This window comes from Ictalurus furcatus, chromosome 17 (genome assembly GCF_023375685.1).
Source record: "Ictalurus furcatus strain D&B chromosome 17, Billie_1.0, whole genome shotgun sequence".
NCBI lineage: Eukaryota > Metazoa > Chordata > Actinopteri > Siluriformes > Ictaluridae > Ictalurus > Ictalurus furcatus.
The window spans coordinates 8,547,822-8,564,874 of NC_071271.1; the positions used below are offsets into that span (position 1 = coordinate 8,547,822).

General features: G+C 37.2%; 1 protein-coding gene across 1 annotated transcript in view; it reads left to right on the plus strand.

The window, feature by feature from the left end:
- ncam1b (neural cell adhesion molecule 1b) overlaps positions 1-17,053 on the plus strand; it is a 111,032-nt gene that overhangs the window by 58,737 nt on the left and 35,242 nt on the right. Inside the window, exons 7-11 of the mRNA XM_053646495.1 lie at positions 438-607; positions 697-839; positions 988-1,011; positions 6,667-6,696; positions 10,698-10,848. Coding sequence (XP_053502470.1) covers positions 438-607; positions 697-839; positions 988-1,011; positions 6,667-6,696; positions 10,698-10,848 — 518 coding nt within the window. The remainder of the gene's footprint in view (positions 1-437; positions 608-696; positions 840-987; positions 1,012-6,666; positions 6,697-10,697; positions 10,849-17,053) is intronic.

Here is a 17,053-nt window from a genome sequence, read left to right on the forward strand (position 1 = left end):
AAAGGCAAGCCGAGAAATCCTCTGAATAAAAGTAAAGAACATTTGTGCACAACATGGTAGAGGACAAGCAGGGGCACATCATTAGTAGTTTTGAAGCATGCTTATTCTCTTGGCAGCTTTCGTCTCCTGAGTGGAGCTCCCTGGGGAGGTTGCAAGGGAAGTGTAAAAATCTGGTCCACAGTTTTCTGATGGGGGTTGTATTGTATTTATTGCTTATTTGATGATGCGTGATGGGTGTGTTTCTATTGCCAAGAAAGTGCCGCCCAATCTCAAAGCCCTTGTTTCCTCCTTTCCACCATAATAAAATGGGGGGTATTTCAAGTGACTTAACGACTAGGAAACAAATGTTTATTTATTTATTTTTTTACATAAAAATTATTTAAGTATTTTCAGCTGGTTTTGCTTTTGGCTACATATTGAGATATTATATTCAATAGCTCTCTCCGGCGTGAGGTTCTTCTGGAGAGCGGGATTAAGTACAGCTTCAATGAAGACGGCTCAGAGATCACAATAATGGATGTGAAGAAGCTAGATGAAGGAGATTACACCTGCATTGCCAGAAACAAAGCTGGGATGAGTGAAGAAGAAGTCGGCCTCAGAGTTTTTGGTAACTATTTGCGCTCCTCAGGGTTAGTCAAGGCCGGGGAGTTTATCTTCAATAAAAGTGATTCTAACCCTAAAATTGCATGTTGTTAGTGAAACCCAAAATCACATACTTGGAAAACCAGACCACTACAGAGATGGAGGAGCAGATCAGGTTGACGTGCGAAGCCACAGGAGACCCGACACCCAGTATCACGTGGAGCTTTGGTACGCACGTATTTGCAGAGGGAGAACAGGTATTCACCCTTTCTTCTGCTGATCTTTGATGAATTCCCAGTAAGACCCAGATCTAGCGTAGTCATCTCTAACTTAAAATGCACGCTGGATACTGAGGTTGGAGCTGCCTTTGGCTGTTTTACACATAAGATTTGTTTCTGTCTACAGGAGCATCTAAAGAGGATTTATCAGGTATGAGATCAGAGCAGCAGGTACAGTAACTCGAATCTCTAGAAAGCCGACCGAAATCATCCGAGCTGTTTTATTAATCCCAGTTTTTATCCAGAGCACTGATAACTATCAGTCAAGGCGTCTGCTAAAGTTAGTGCATGCTGCTGAAATTCATTTTTCTTGCACAGTCCTAAAGCCACGATCTTATCAGGGATTATGGACTGAAAATTAAAAAGATATCTATGTAAAGGTCTTGTCATAGCAGCAGCCTCCACAATAGAACAGTGCTGATTGAAACTGCTGCTGAACTCGGACTCAGTTTTAAATCTGAAGCGACTCACTTGCATGGCACTTGAAGTCTTTTTCCACCATCATCACAGGGTCAATATGACTTACCAAGTGCTTTTTTTTTCCATTTCCCACCCCGTCGTCATTCCCGTCATGCAGTTATGTGTTTGTAGGATGTCATTTAGACAAGTGGCTGAATGTGCACCATTTTTATCAGCCTGTTTGGACACACAGGGCACATTGTGCTCATAGGGAAAAGAAAAATAATTAGCAGTGGTTTATTTATTTATTTATTTATCTATTTGCTGGTTAGATTTTATTTATATTTTTTTGGCCACAAATGTGTCTGGTTTTGCAATAAAAAAGCTAACTGCAAAAGGCAAGTGGCCATCACGCTGCTAATTATTTTGCTGAACGTGTCACTCCTCTGTGGTCTCTAAAGCTCGCCATCCAATCTACGCACAACACCTACACAGTTGGTTAAAGTGGTGCTGCTCACTGAAGCACTCATCATCGGCCGGGTTGGTGGAAAATTAAGCATTATTCTCTCAGCATGATTTCAATGGCTCAGCTCATGTCAAACCCTGTGCACAGTAACACAGCTTGCCTTCCCAAGTTTCTCATAAGTAATATGACGTGCATATGAAATGGATTTTTATGATGGTGTTTTAAAACTGTCTGAAAGCTCTGCATGATGCATGTGATTGCCCGTTCACTTAGCTTTTAAAATAAATAAATAAATAAATCACATGCCTGGGTACACTTTTGCACAAAAATGACCTATCAGATGTGTCTGTTTTTTTCTTTCGTCCACCTTTTTAAAATGCATATTCTTCTCACCCTCTAGGAGCTAGCTCGTATCTCATCAGCTGTATTTGTGCTATTTGGTGCAATAAATGAGATGGTTTATAACTATGTCATATTTCTCCAGCCCTAGCCCAGTTAACAAGGGTGCCTGACAAATGAGAAGGCTGTAAAGGCAGTAGGGATGAAGAATTCTGGGGCAATAAAGCCTTGAGTATATGCATCAAGAGGCAGAGGAAACTGGGTTTCTGTGTGTGAACAAGAGCTAATACATGAGCCACTTTCTCCTTGGGCATTTTTTTTCCTCCTATCTCTGCTGTGCTCCTCTGAGTCAACTTTTCCATGACTCACCTGTAAAACAGATTAGTGCCTGAAGTCAGACACATGGCATTAAATATTAAATCTAGCCAGAGATGGAGATAGCTCTGAAAAGATAGAGACATGTCTAAATTATACTTTTGAAAAGAGCAAGACACCCAGAAATGATATTTCCAAGGTGCTGTAGTTCCTATGGGCTTTTATTTTTTTGCTAACAATTATCTTCTTGGGTAAGTGGCTCACACAGTGAAGGTTCAGATGATTCTTGTTCGCTGTCGTGAATCAGTCGGTCTGTCTGTTTACACAAGTGATGTAACACTCAGAACAGTCCAGAAGGGAGAAGGGATCCTCTTACTCTGGTCTGTCTGATGAAATAAACTTATTGATCCAGTTCTTCCTCTGCTTCTGACATCCACTCTGCTGTGTGCAATATTCCCTGCACCTCAGAAGCAACCCCCACATCACTGGCAATGCATGACTGCATCTCTCCCCTCATACAAGATGAGTGATGATGGTATCCACATCTGCATGCAAGCTTCCTGAACATTCTTGATTTCTTCCTCACCTTGTTAAATCTCACATAGATTTTCTTCCTTGCTGTGCTCGTGTATTGATTTCATATTTCATGCTTGTTTACAGATGTCTTTGTGATGCCCAGACGGTGCTGTCTGTTCCTCTAATTAATTAAGATTTTCTGTACATTATTGAACAACTCCTACCCATAGCCCAGCCAAATTTGCCAAATACCCTCATAAGGAGTGCGCTGGGGTCATATGTACACACATGGATCCTCTAACATGCTTTAATATAATGAGCTTTTGTCATTTTACATGACAAAGGCCTCATGCGGGGACTGAAATGCATGTTTATTCATTCATCAGCTTTAACTGCTTTATCCTGCTCAGGGTTGCGGTGGATACGTTGCCTATCCCAGGAAGGCAGAAATACACACTAGATGGGATTCCACACACTTTGAAACAAATAGTCAATACTAAGGGCAAACCATTTTGTGCAAGTATAAACAAAAACTATAAAGTCATAAACGTCAAACAGGATAGAAACCTCAAAATGATATGCCTCGAAAATAGAAAATGCACAACAAAACAAATGAAAAACAAATGGGCAGAAACAGGAGTCAATGTTTGTGATAGAACTCTAAGAAATCAGGTGAATTAAATGGGATTTATGTAAAGAAAATCCAGTGGAAAACCAGCACTAACACCTAAACAGAAGAAAACAAGGCTAGAGTGGGCTAAAGAGAATAATCGTGAAGTGTGGATGATTAGATGAAAGTGATATTCTGTGATGACTCACGAATTTGCACTGGCCAAGGAGATGATGTGGGAATTGTTGTCTGGTGCCGTTCTAATGAAACATGTAAAGGTGACTGCCTGAAGAAAACAATCACATTTCCCCACTCATTTATGATATGGGGTTGCATGTCAGGTAAAGGACTAGGGGAGACCTCAACAGTCAATGTGCAGGTGTACACTGAAATTTTGGACACTTTTCTTATTCCATTGATAGAAAATAGGTTTGTAATGATAAAGTCATTTTTCAGGATGATGATGCATCTTGCCACAGAACAAAGAGTGTTAAAGCTTTTCTTCAGGAAAAGCGTATCAAGTCAATGACATGGGCAGCAAACAGTCCGGATCTCAATCACATTGAAAATTTATGGTGGAAATTAAAAAAATTGGTCCATGAAAAGGTTCCATCCTGCAAAGCTGAAACTGCTAATCGAGAAAGTTTCTAACTAGCTTGATATAGAATATAGTTTTTCATTAGTGAAGTCCATGTCAGAATGTTCAGCAGTTAAATAAAAAAATTAGGGATGCATCAAATGTTCGGCAACTGAAATTAGCAAAAAAAAAAAAAAAGGACTTTCGGTGAAAAGACAGAGCAAATTTTACCGAACAATGATGTTTTTGATGATGCGATCAAATAGCAACCAGCATAGAGTGAGAGGTACGCATGCTTTATGCATGCAGCAAACACGTCGGCAGTGTGGAAGCATTTTGTGGAAGTGGAAGTGTCCAAGAAAGATGCAAAAATGGCTGTTTGCAGACTGTCTAGAGGGGGTGCATCTGCAATAACTTATATCACTACAAGTTTCATTTAGCATTTAAAATCAAGCCAGCATGCAGAGTACGAGAAAGACACGGTGGCAGCAGTGAAAAGGAAAGTTCCTCCTCCCAGTCCCAGCACACGCAGTCCATCTGTGGCTGACTTAAGTAGGCTTATGTCTAGGACAGTTATTCATTTGTTATGGGTTCATCCAATTTTTTGCACTCATTTCTATGCACTTTTTAATACACCTTTTTGTTGTAGGTGTACAGAGTACGTTACATTCTTTCAGCAGTCAATAATAGGCCTAATATAGGCTGTTCAAGAAGAGGGGCTCAAAGATGGCCAAATAAAAAGATTTTTTATTTTACTAATTTATTTAGTAATTTATTTTGTCTGCTGGAATGTTAAAAAATGTTCAGTGTTAAATATTTTTAATTTGTAGTTTTGTAATTGATTTTTTTCTTTGAAAAGTAAGACAAAATAGTAAAAAATCACATTTTGAGTATTTAATGTATGCAGTGAAATAATTAGCAAAATAAATGGGAAAAAAATGCGAAAAACCACGTTCGGTATTCGGTGCATCCCTAAAAAAATGTTTTGTGTCATATCTACAAAGTAAAAAAGTTGGGTGAGCATCCTCTAAGTGTGGTGATTCCATAATTTTTGCCAAGGGTTGTAGACTTGCTAGTATAAGAAACTTAAACTATACATTTAGTGTACTGCTGGAAAGTGGAAAATTTTTACCCAATTCCTAAACCTATGACACAGTTTAAGATTGCATTACTAACTAAACTAGCTAAATCACATTCAACACATGGACCTGTTCCAAGGTGACTAGCTAACAATACTGCATAACAAAGTCTTTATTGTTAACTCATTGAACTTGCTACCATATATAGCTGAAACAACAAATGATTTGAAATGAGTATTTTAAGGTGTGGAAAAATAAGAAAATGGAAAAGGCTAATGGAAGCATTTAAATTAGAACTAGCGGGGGAATCACATTAATATAATGTAGCGCTGTTGAATTCTCAAATCTGATTGTTCAGATTGGTCTTATTAATGTAAACAGAGAGAAAAAAGAGGCTGGTGAGTTTTATGTTATCATGTAAAATGTCCTCTTCTAATGTTACAGCACACATAACAATTTGTCATTTTTTAATGAATAAAAATGTTACCATTGGCAAATTACCACGGTATAAGAGAAATACAACACTTTGGTGTAAGAAAATGACACATTTTGGAGTGGTGACACAATACATTATCATACGTCATTGATTATTGTTCTATAACATGCCTGGAACACATAATTAAAATGTGTGTAGCATAAACGTACCCACCCTACTGGTTTAGCTTCTGTTTCCATGTCAGCTTTAAAAAAAATATCTGTAGGCCTTAGCTTTAGTATATATCCTGTCTGCAGTACCTTCAGACTTATATTGGAGATCTTTTTTGGTCTATTCAGAGGCTCAGTTAACGGCTGTGAATGGTTTACCCGATAAACAGCGCTAGATACTATATGTGGCTGTCAGCTCTCTTGGGATGTAGTTTGCAACATGAAAGCCACACGAGTACCAGCCTCAGATTGCCATTATCATAACAAATTTGCTTTTTTTGTTGAGCATGTCATCATTTTTGCGAACGTGATTTAGATTGCGTAGATCTTCATCTACACACATGAAACCCAGACTATTTGCAATGGCAGTAATTGGAATGCAGCACTGCTTGAGTATCAATTTTCATTACACTTGCTAGTAACCTTGGCTGTTCATCACATTCCCATTCTTTTAACCCATATTATAATATTAGCATGCCTTTGTTTCTTTGTATTTGTATCTGAAGTGAAAATAAAAATAAGAAAAGCAGTGAAACATTTTGCCGTTTTTTTTTTTATCCAACTTTTCAACCTCAGGAACACTTAACCTTTTCTGTAGACTGTTAATTGTTCATGCGCTTTGCTCCAAATATTAATAAGGCAAAGTAGAGCAGAAAAGCACGAAATGATACAGTATAATTTGCCTTGCCTAATATTTTCCTTTCTTTTTTGGCCCCCTTTTTCTTTTTTTATCATGAGCACATCTTGCTGGACTAATTTAGTGGTCTGTTTTTTCCTGGGTTGCATGCTTTAACGATGACTGAGGATCCATTTTAAAAGCCTATTTTTGTTGTCATTTTGTCTGTCTCTGTTCTCTGCAGGCATCTTGGACTCGACCAGAACAACACAAGGTATAGCTTCTATACCCTCAACTCCACATATAAACTAGGCACGGGTTCTGTATAAGACATTTCTATTTACTTTTTTCCTTTGTTTTTTTTTTTTTTAGATATTTGGAACAGATTGAGTTTACTTGGTTTTATACTGGATTCTGTTTGTAAGAAATAAACTGATTGTGATAGTGTTTGCTATTGTTTTCTATGTGAATGTGATAAAGCAACACGCAAAAAAACTTTCAGTTTGGTACAAGTATACCTCTTTACTTGACTTATTTCTTCAAAAATTTGACAAGTGCCGTTTTATCTGAATATTTTATGCTTTTTTTTGTGGTTCCCCTTGCAAAATACTTTATTTTCTAGAACATTTCTTCCAGCAAAGCAAGGAAATTGTGGAACAACCAACAGCATGTGCAATGGCTAATGGCTGGTCTGCATTATTAACAAGGCTTCTCGGCTGAAAACTATGACCATGAAACATTAATATGCCACTGTTCTCACATTGCAAATGAATAACTAGAGCTTTATGTCTGAGAAGAATGGGAGAAACGGCTGACTGAGTACAGTGGCTAGACTCCCTTGCTGCCTTGTGTGGTCCAGCAACATGCTAGACCAGTGGCTTGAGGGTCAGCGGTCACGGCCCGGCCACTCCGGGAACAGTAAGCAGACTGGGCAGTGCTCAGCTTTCTCATTAGGGAGTAGATTGAATTATGTTGCATATAGCAGATGGGTAACCTGCTGATCTCTGGCTAAAAAGAGACTGTGCATTATGTAAGTGCGACTCTAGAGACAGCAGTGAAATAATGAAAGTCCCAGACACACCTCTTCGACTGGAATTGTTCACAAATAGAGTTGTCACAGTCGACCATTGCAGCATACAGCCCAGTGATAGAGAGAGAAAGCTGGCTTAGACGCATATATAATGTGAAATATCAATGTGCTACTTGAGGAGGTACAATGATTTTAGAACTTTCAACACTTTACAGCCTGAGATTTCTGTTCATTTGTTTGTGCTTGCTGAATGCCTGTATGAGAGACTGTGTCATCTTGTAGAAAACATATTCACCTAGTGCACTTCTGTTTCTGCCCTGTGAATAACTGCACCAAATCTCTTCTCTATCCCATTTTATCCTCTCCAATTTAGAACTCTTTCTGATTTCTGCCTTCTTTGTAATTGTTATACTACAGGAGTGTCCAAACCTTTTGACCAGATTAGACCGCATCAAAATAACCAAGGCCCTGTGACCAAAATATCATTTTAGAGTGCTAATATAGTGAATTTAATTTTAGGGGGATAACTGCAGCAGGTTATCACCTGACAGCTGTAGTGACGCACAAGTTGATGTTCAAAAATTTGCGCTTTTTTTTTTTCGAGACAAATAACATTGACCAATGACTCTTTCAAGAATTCACGAAAGGTTTTCCATGTTTAGTGGTTGGACGCATCGCCATTTATTAGCTCTAGTAATGTTCTGATAAAAAGTTGCTTCTGCCTGGATAGCTTCTAGCTGTTAGGTTTTCTGCCCTTTCATCCTCTGAATATTTTTTTTGCATTGCCCATAATGTGTTTCACAATCTCTCATGATAATGAGATTTGGTAATGATAATTACCACAACAGTCTCTTGTGATACGAGACACATGCATTTGCTATGGCTCTTGAAGAAAAAGTATGCTTGTTTGGAGCTCCTTTGAAATCGCTCCTTCTAACTGTTAACTTTGCGCTTTTTGTGTGTAGCCGTGACTAAATATGGTTCAGTAAATTAATTTAAAGGTGTAGTTGGAGAAAAAAAGGCTCTAGCTTTGTTAATTTAGCTGTGTTAACACAGTCTGCTGCCACTGTCAGGTAAAAAGAAAAATTGCACCGTGTTGGCTGTTGGGTCACCTATCATGTGTTCTAAGAGAGAAGGATTAGGCCAGTTAACATCTCTCCACGGGCCACATTTGGCACTGGGGACAGACTTTGGACACCCCTGTTATACTAATATACTAATTATGCTTGTTACGGTGTCATGGTTTTATGGTTAGCCATGGTGTATGATTTATCTCACTGTCAATAAAGTACAAATTAAATACAGATTAAGATACATTTGTGTATATTACCATCTACCTTTTTTTTTTGTTTGTTTGTGTTTTTTTTTTTACCCAATGCTTTCTAACTCTAGTGGTTGTGTAACTTCCCAAAGATTTTGCAACCCTCTCTCTCTGGACTAAATCGTACCACATCATCCTTTGTTTCTAGCTGCAGGGGACGTGGACTGCACAGAAAACCCTTCTGCTATTGTTATAAACATGTTACATTGCTGCTTCTGCTGCCACTCCTATCATGTTTATAGCTTTATCATACAAAACAGCTATCAAATGCCCAGAGGAGCATGGCAGTGCTGACCACAACTAAATAAAACAACCACCTAGTCTGGCTAAGCACACTTTTTTATTTTTTTATTTTTTGGTTCAGCCTTTCCTCACAGCCACTCTCTCTTTCAGCTTGTAATGTGATAATAAATACTGACAATATTAGAGATTATTAATAATACTTAATTATAATAATAATAATAATTATTATTATTATTATTATTATTATTATTATTATTATTATTATTATTAAGTAACCATTCTCAGAAACACTTTCTAATAAGGAACTATTATGAGAAGTAGTTTTTTTTTCCTCTTTTGGTTGTTGTTATATACAACGATGTGCAAAAAAAAAACTTTTGTACAAAGGCTTCAAAATAATGTTTCCCCTTTTAATTTTCACCATCAGCTTGTATGTTTTCGAATGATTAATTAATACTGTGAAACTGTGATATTTTTATGCTAGGTTCTTAAGATTTGAAACTGCAACTCCCCTAGTCATAACGCCTGCACAATTTTTGGAGGCTGGTTTTACTTTCCAAGTGTGTTAGAGTCAGGAATTTAAATGGTGACTATATCTCATTGAGATTCATGAAAAAAATCTCCATTATAAAAGAAATCACAAGTGTGGGATGTTTGGTTGTGTGTGTACGCGTGTCGTGACGCACCACAGCGAGCCCTAAGTGGATTGGGTCTGCTGAATTCGCACGACTCTAAAACGGTTCCCTAAGTTACAGACTGCATTATTGATGGATCCTGCTTGCACCCCTCAACTACTTTTATTTATATCTGCTTCTTGCACCCTGTCACTGCTTATGTCTTTTCAGGGTGCCTTACCTTGACACTTAGGGCTTTTCAAGCAATAACAAAGCAACGCTGGTTTCTGTCATACAAAAGAATCCTTGTAAAGCACAGAAGTTTGTTGTTCAGCCGCTGACAAGCTACTGTGAAAACTCGCCGGCCACATTAATAGGAACACCTGTACCTGAACACTCACCGGCCACATTAATAGGAACACCTGTACCCCTGCTCATTCATGCACTTATCAGCCAATCATGTGTCCTCTGCACAGTGCAAAAAATCATGCAGCTTCACACATCAGAAAGGGTGATTTTGACCCTGGCATGTTGTTGGTGTCAGATGGGCTGGCTTGAGTTTATTTAGACAAAATCACTGATGTCTTGGGATTTCATGCACAACAGTATCTAGAGTTTACAGAGAATGGTGTGAAAAACAATAGTTTTGAGGATGGAAATACTAGGTTGATGAGCAAAGTCAAAGGAAAATTGCTAGTCTTGTTTGAGCCGACAGGAAGTCTAACTTAAACAAGCACTCTTTACAACCACAGTGAGCAGAAAAGCATCAGAAGTCACAACACGTTGAATGTAGAGACGAATTGACTAGCAGAAGCCCACATCAGATTCCAATGCTGCCAGCCAAAAATAGGAATCTGAGGTAAAACTGGGCACAGCTGACCAAAACTGGACAGTTGAAGATTGGAAAAATGCATTTTGCTCATTGGCTGATTGGACGGTTGCATTAGTAAGCGGATATACAGGTTTTCTGATTAAAGTGGCCAGTGAGTGTACAAGGAATACGATTGTGTTAGTTTGAAAGTATATAGAGTGAATTTGACCCTGTGCTGGTCTGTGTGTCTCTGTAGAGTGAAGACGGGAGTGTGGTGGTGCGCAGTGACGCCCGTGTCTCTTCTCTGACACTAAAGTACGTACAGTACACCGACGCTGGACAGTATCTCTGCACGGCTAGCAACGCTGTAGGCCAGAGCTCCCAGTCCACGTTCCTTGAAGTGCGCTGTAAGATCTCATTTCCTTAATATTTTTATTTCCACACTGGTGTCTCACTTCAGTGATGTCCTACAGTGCGGTTTAAGGGTCTCTGTAACAACTGTTTGTTCTCTGCTCTATCTGATGAGGCCAAAATCCTCCTCACACACCACCACCACCAGTATACAAGCATTCGCAGCAGCATTTTATTGCACAATAACATTTTACCACTCAGCATTTCTTATGTAAATACTTTAGACATGGATATGGTGTGGTATAATTTTGACGTGCTTCAATCTTATGCAGTTTGGATTGTTATAGGGTTCTCAAATTTTTGTAGTCCATTAACTGTGAAATACCCGCCTCAGTATTTATGTCACGAACATTATTTAAATGTGTATAATATATAAGCTATTTATCGGAGCCATAGAGCTTTCTAATCCTGAACCTTCCACCGACAAAACACATAAAGTTCAAGTTGACATTATTTATTGGCTGACTTGTTTTGGAGTTATTGAGGTTTGGATTAAAACCAATTAATTTCAACGGCCTAGCCAAATAAACGAATAACTATAAGACTTTAATTCTGAATATAACTTTAAAAAGTGTGGACTGTGATTTCCACAGTTGCAACCAAATTAAAATATCACAGACCCCCTGGCTATGCTTCACAGACCCCACTTTAAGAACCATGGTCTAGATTATCTTGAGCTGCTTGTATTTTTCTCTGTGTCTGTAATGGATAGGCTAAAAAAAAAAGGTTAACTTTTTCACCGTTTCATTCTCTGACTGATTTTATTTTATTTTTGAGATTTTAAATCTATAATATGTTATGGCAGGCAATTAACTTTTTAATATTACTTCAGTATTGCTCCACAAAAAATACTGTAATGAGACTATTTAAATGCATTCATCATGCAGAGAAAGGAAACTACAGTGCTAGAAGAACTCAACACTAACACCAATGCCACTATTTAGGCTAATATTCAAATTGAGTCTAGGTGCAAATATTCTCACAATGTAATTAAATATTACAATTCCATTTTCCAATATTTGACAACAGCCACAAATAGATATGTCTAACAATAAATAAGGCTCTCATATACATTTCTTTATATGGAACTAATCAGGGACACTTAGAAGTGAAAATATGAATATAAAAGCTCTTGGAGGCATCAGGACAAGTATTCTTAAAGCATCTTAACATGTTTCAAAACTAAAGCTCACAAAAATTTTATTGGAATGGTAAAAGTCAAATGTCTGGCCATTTTCTGATTTACCACATTCTGTGAATTTCACTGTAAGATTTACGGTTTGTCTTTTCATGAACACATTTCTGTCACGTTTGTTTTATATGTTGCTGCCAAGAATTTTCTAAAAATATCTGCACAGGAGACATTTTAATACTTACATTGTCAAAACATTAAGAATGCATTAACTAAAAAAGTGGTTATAATTCACAGTGCTATAATCTACTATTCATAACCTATAATATTCGCTCATCTACCACTTTAATAGGAACACCTGTACACCTGCTCATTCATGCAATAATTAGCCATTCAATGGCAATACATCAATACAGCACAATATATAAAATCCTGCAGATACAGGTCAGAATGGGGGGAAATGTAATCTCAGTGAGTCTGACTGCCGTCATGGGTAAACTGTATATTTTATAAAGTGTCATTTTATCCATTTCATGATGTTTAGTACTGTAATCCAGATTGCACTCTGTGGTTTATTTTTAGCACCAAAACAAGTTTTCAAACATATTTTTTAAACTAGCATTTAAAAAGGCCATTGAAAAAGTACCAAACATATTATGTTTTTGAACAGAAACTGTCAGTCTTTATGTAGAATGCTTATATGCTAGCTACCTTATGGGGGTCATTTCTATGATCCCAGGGTCCTATGTTTCCCAGTTCAATATTCTGTTAACACACATTAAGTAAACTTTTCCAAAGGTTTTATATAGTCAGGACTGATTTTCCCAGGGCCCTATTAACTTTATTACTGTTTAACTTTAAACACCAAAGACACATTTAAAGGAAGAACAACATACATTAGTTTAAAATCCATTCTTCATCCACACTTTTAAACTTGTTATATGAAGGTTATAAACTTGAAAAATGAACTAAGTTGCACACGCTGAACCCTCATTTATGCTGCTCTAAAAATAGCTGTTAGTCTACATTCATGCAGTTCAACTCCGTGCATGAACAATAGTGAAATGTATACACTAAACTGAAGAAATGCCATACTGTATCCTATCCTATAAAACACAGTAAAGAACAAAATGTTAAGCATGGACATGTCTCAGCTCTCACTTATGCTGAAGCCTGACTCCAGTTTTAAATCACCATGTGTTCATTATGTGCCATATAAACCCGAGGAACATAGATACGCTTCCACCTTATGCTAACTCCTTCACAACATTTATCCATTCATAAAGAATTAGCTAACTAACTCTATGACTTGTAAATTTAGCTACATAGTTAACTAGTCAATAATTGAACACTTATTGAACTTACTACAATAAAAATGTTCAAAGATATTTACAATGTTATCTAGCTACGGTAAATTTTCTGTTAGAAAACACTGTGTGTTTGCTAGCTAGTTATTGCTGAAATTTACTGAACCACTTAAAATATTGTTAGTGAGTCATTTATTTAAATACCATATAAACATTGTATTTATGAAGTTTAGAGCGTTGGGAGTTCAATTCCAGCCACAGCCCTGTGTATGTGGAGTTTGCATGTTCACCCCGTGCTGCAGGGGTTTCCTCATTGTTCGCCAGTCCCAAAACATGCATGGTAGGCTGATTGGCATGTCCAAATGAATGGGTGTGTGAATGTATATGTGATTGTGACCTGCGATGGATTGGCACCCTGTCCAGGGTGTACCCTCTGGTATAGGCTCCAGGTTCCCCTGTAGGATAAGCGGTATAGAAAATGGATGGATTTATGTATGAAGTTTATTACTTTGAATATATTTCTACCATCAGAGACAAATTCTTGCCTGTGAGACTAACACAGTTTAGTGTTGATAACGTTAACGTGTATGATATGACACACTGTATGCACTGGCAGTAGGTGTATAACGCATGGTGTTTAACACCTTCACTTTAAAGATTTTAACACCAGGATTTCAACAGTTTTTAATTTGCTATTGTGAATAGTTTATTTTTGTCACTGGCTAATTTGACCCAGATGTCCTGTAGTACATTTACCCAAACTATGCTGTGTTTATTGGCTTGTGCTACATGTTATTTTACTTAAAGTGCACTTCCCGTATAGCACATCACTAATCATCACACACTATAAGCCCCTGTATTGTTTTGCATGTTGCTTCATGATCCCTAACAGGGTTCCATAGTTTGAGTATTTTGCTTGCATTTGTGAGGAAAGATGAGTAGAATTTTGGCTTAGGAGCACATGTGAGAGATTTTGACCTGTAGAGCTTACCCCACTGTATTAAAATGATAAGTTTTTGATAAACAAACGCCTCTATTGTAAAAAAATATTTTCACATGGCAGATGGCTCGCCGCTCTGCATATATCTCTCTGCTTAATGGATAAAATGTCTGAATTCTTGAATAAACTCTAAGTACAGCTAGGGCTTTATACATATATATAAATGTTCGACTATGAGTTATAGACATTAACTTACAGGTGTATGCATTACCTCAGCAAAATATAAACATATCTGGGAATTAAGCAATTTTTGGACATGTGAGTAGACAGATTTATAAATCATTTAATCCTGCAATTTAGCTTGCTAGTTAGAACATTTTATTGACTTTTTTAATCTTTTGCAGATTTTGCATATAAACAGAAGTAAGAGCATGTTAGGTAAGGGTTCTAGTGGTTATTAATAACTATCGGAATAAATTAATCATAATTTCAAGTATGCATGCAGTAGTTTTTTTGCTGATGGGCCAGATCCAATCGTGTTTCCGTGCCTGCCAGAAAATGAATAGGCAAAGGACTCCCATGTGAAAATCCCTTAACATAGGAGCATATTTCAAGTGGCACCTTTACAACTTCAGTCAGCTGTCAGCTCTACTTATACTACTGGGGAAGCATACTAATACCTTATATTTAAACAATGTGCCGACCAAAAATGCCATTCTAACCAAACAATACAGCTAACAGCCAAACTCATGTGAACTCTTCAGGGTTCCTGTGGATCATTAAAAAGTCAGAAATTAAAAGTCTGAAATTTGAGTTTCATGATTTTAAGGCCATTAAAATGTCTTGAATATGTGTATTTTTCTGCTAGGCATAAAATTTTTAGATGATTTTTAGATAATCAAAAAATATAGCTGTTTAGACTGAGTTGCAACTCGATGTTGTTACGTAGTCTTGTTTACGTACAAGACATTTTGCGTGCTTCACCAGAGGTGAGTGAGGAAGGGTTTGTCGCTTAGCTTAGAGTTTGCAAGCGAATTTGTCATAATGAAGAAGTGTAAATTCAACTCTCAGTGGCTCGAATATGAGTGGTTTCGGAGATAGTTTGCATCAAGTGCATTTCATGCCGCAAGACTTGAATCTCATAGTAAATCTGAGAAGCACCAGCGCAACGCTGCTAGTCAGCGTAGCGTACTGTCAATGGATTCCTATTTTCCCACTAGTCACAGCTTTTTTCATCAGGTAAACACTAAGGCAAACACAACTGCAAAACAGACTTTTTCACTTGTTAGATTTGCACCCTCAGTAAAACTGAAAGCTGAAGTGCTGTGGGTTTTTCACATTATAAATCAAATGATGCGATCCATGCAGTCTTTAAAGGAATGTTCCCAGATTCTGAGTATGCAGTCATTTACTTGCGCAAGAGACAAAACGACATATATAGCCAAATTTGGTATTGTTCCATTTATTCAGAGAGCTTGTGTCTGAAGTAAACAAGAACTGGCTTGTTGTTATGTTCGACGAAAGCATGAGTAAGACAACCAAAAGAAAACAACTAGACCTCCAATTGAGATACTGGACCACTGATGAAACTGACACTTATGTTAACTCACGCTCAATTGAGATGGCGTGAGCTTATTCTTTTTGTGCGTACAGTATTATTTTTTATTTCTTCAGGTCTTAAAAAGGTCATAAAAAGCCTTAAATTTGACTTTTTAAAAAAGTGCAGCAACCCCGCTTTTGTTTAGGGTGAAACCTCATATACTGCATAAAATGGTTCCAAATTTTTAGCCAGACATATTTTGCATTATTGTAAGAGCAGGACTTCATGAAAATGTTAATTAACAGATTAATACTTTTCCTACAGAAAAATCCAGCTTGGTACGTGCTAGTAGACAGAAATGATTTACAGTTGCAATCAAAATTATTCAACCCCCATTGCAAATCAGGTTTACTGTCAAAATTTACAGACTTTCAGCTGTTTGCAATGAACAAATCAAACAAAAGCAATTGAAATAATTCAACACAACAAATGCTTCAAGTGGTTTCACCAAATTCAACTGAAAATACAACTTATAATGACATTTGAAATGTCATTAGAAATCTCAAACATTTATTAATCAGTTCAGTTAATAGATAATGAAGCTGAGAAATAACAGCTGGCCAAGTCACCAACTTGACCAGCTCCATCTCTGTTTTGTCAGTAGGCAGCTGGTCAGATCAATCAAAAAAAAGTTTTGCAGCTAGTGTTTGATGACTTTTCCGCCTGTCAATAACGAATAATCAGTTCTGCGCTCTTGTTTTTCAGATTCGGATGTGCTTACACATGTTTTACATATCTGACACACATATTTTATCCCACTGTATATGGATGTAGTAAAAATAAAAGCTATCAATATCTTATATATTGACAAATTTCATCTGCTTAAACCTGTGGTATTGAGTCATACTCCAGGTTGATGACTTTGGATAAATAGATAAGCTGATCAAACAGCAAATCAAAATATGGCAAGGATAAAAATCTGCTGCTTTTGTAGAATCTGATTAAAGAGATTTCATGCATGAATGCTTAATGTAAACCTTATTCATATTTAAAATGAGATATAATCTTGTCTGAATTATAATGCAACAAGCCTCAGCTTGTTTGTCATGCTGTGTAAACTGTTATTATTTGAAGCGTTAATTTAACAAGATTTCAAAATGAACAATACAAGCAGCACCACTGATACCCCTTAAAGAGTGTTGCAACACGTGTGCAAACATATGTCGATTCCCCCATTGTGCATATTGTTATTTTTGTATTTTATGCTAATCAGTGCACATGC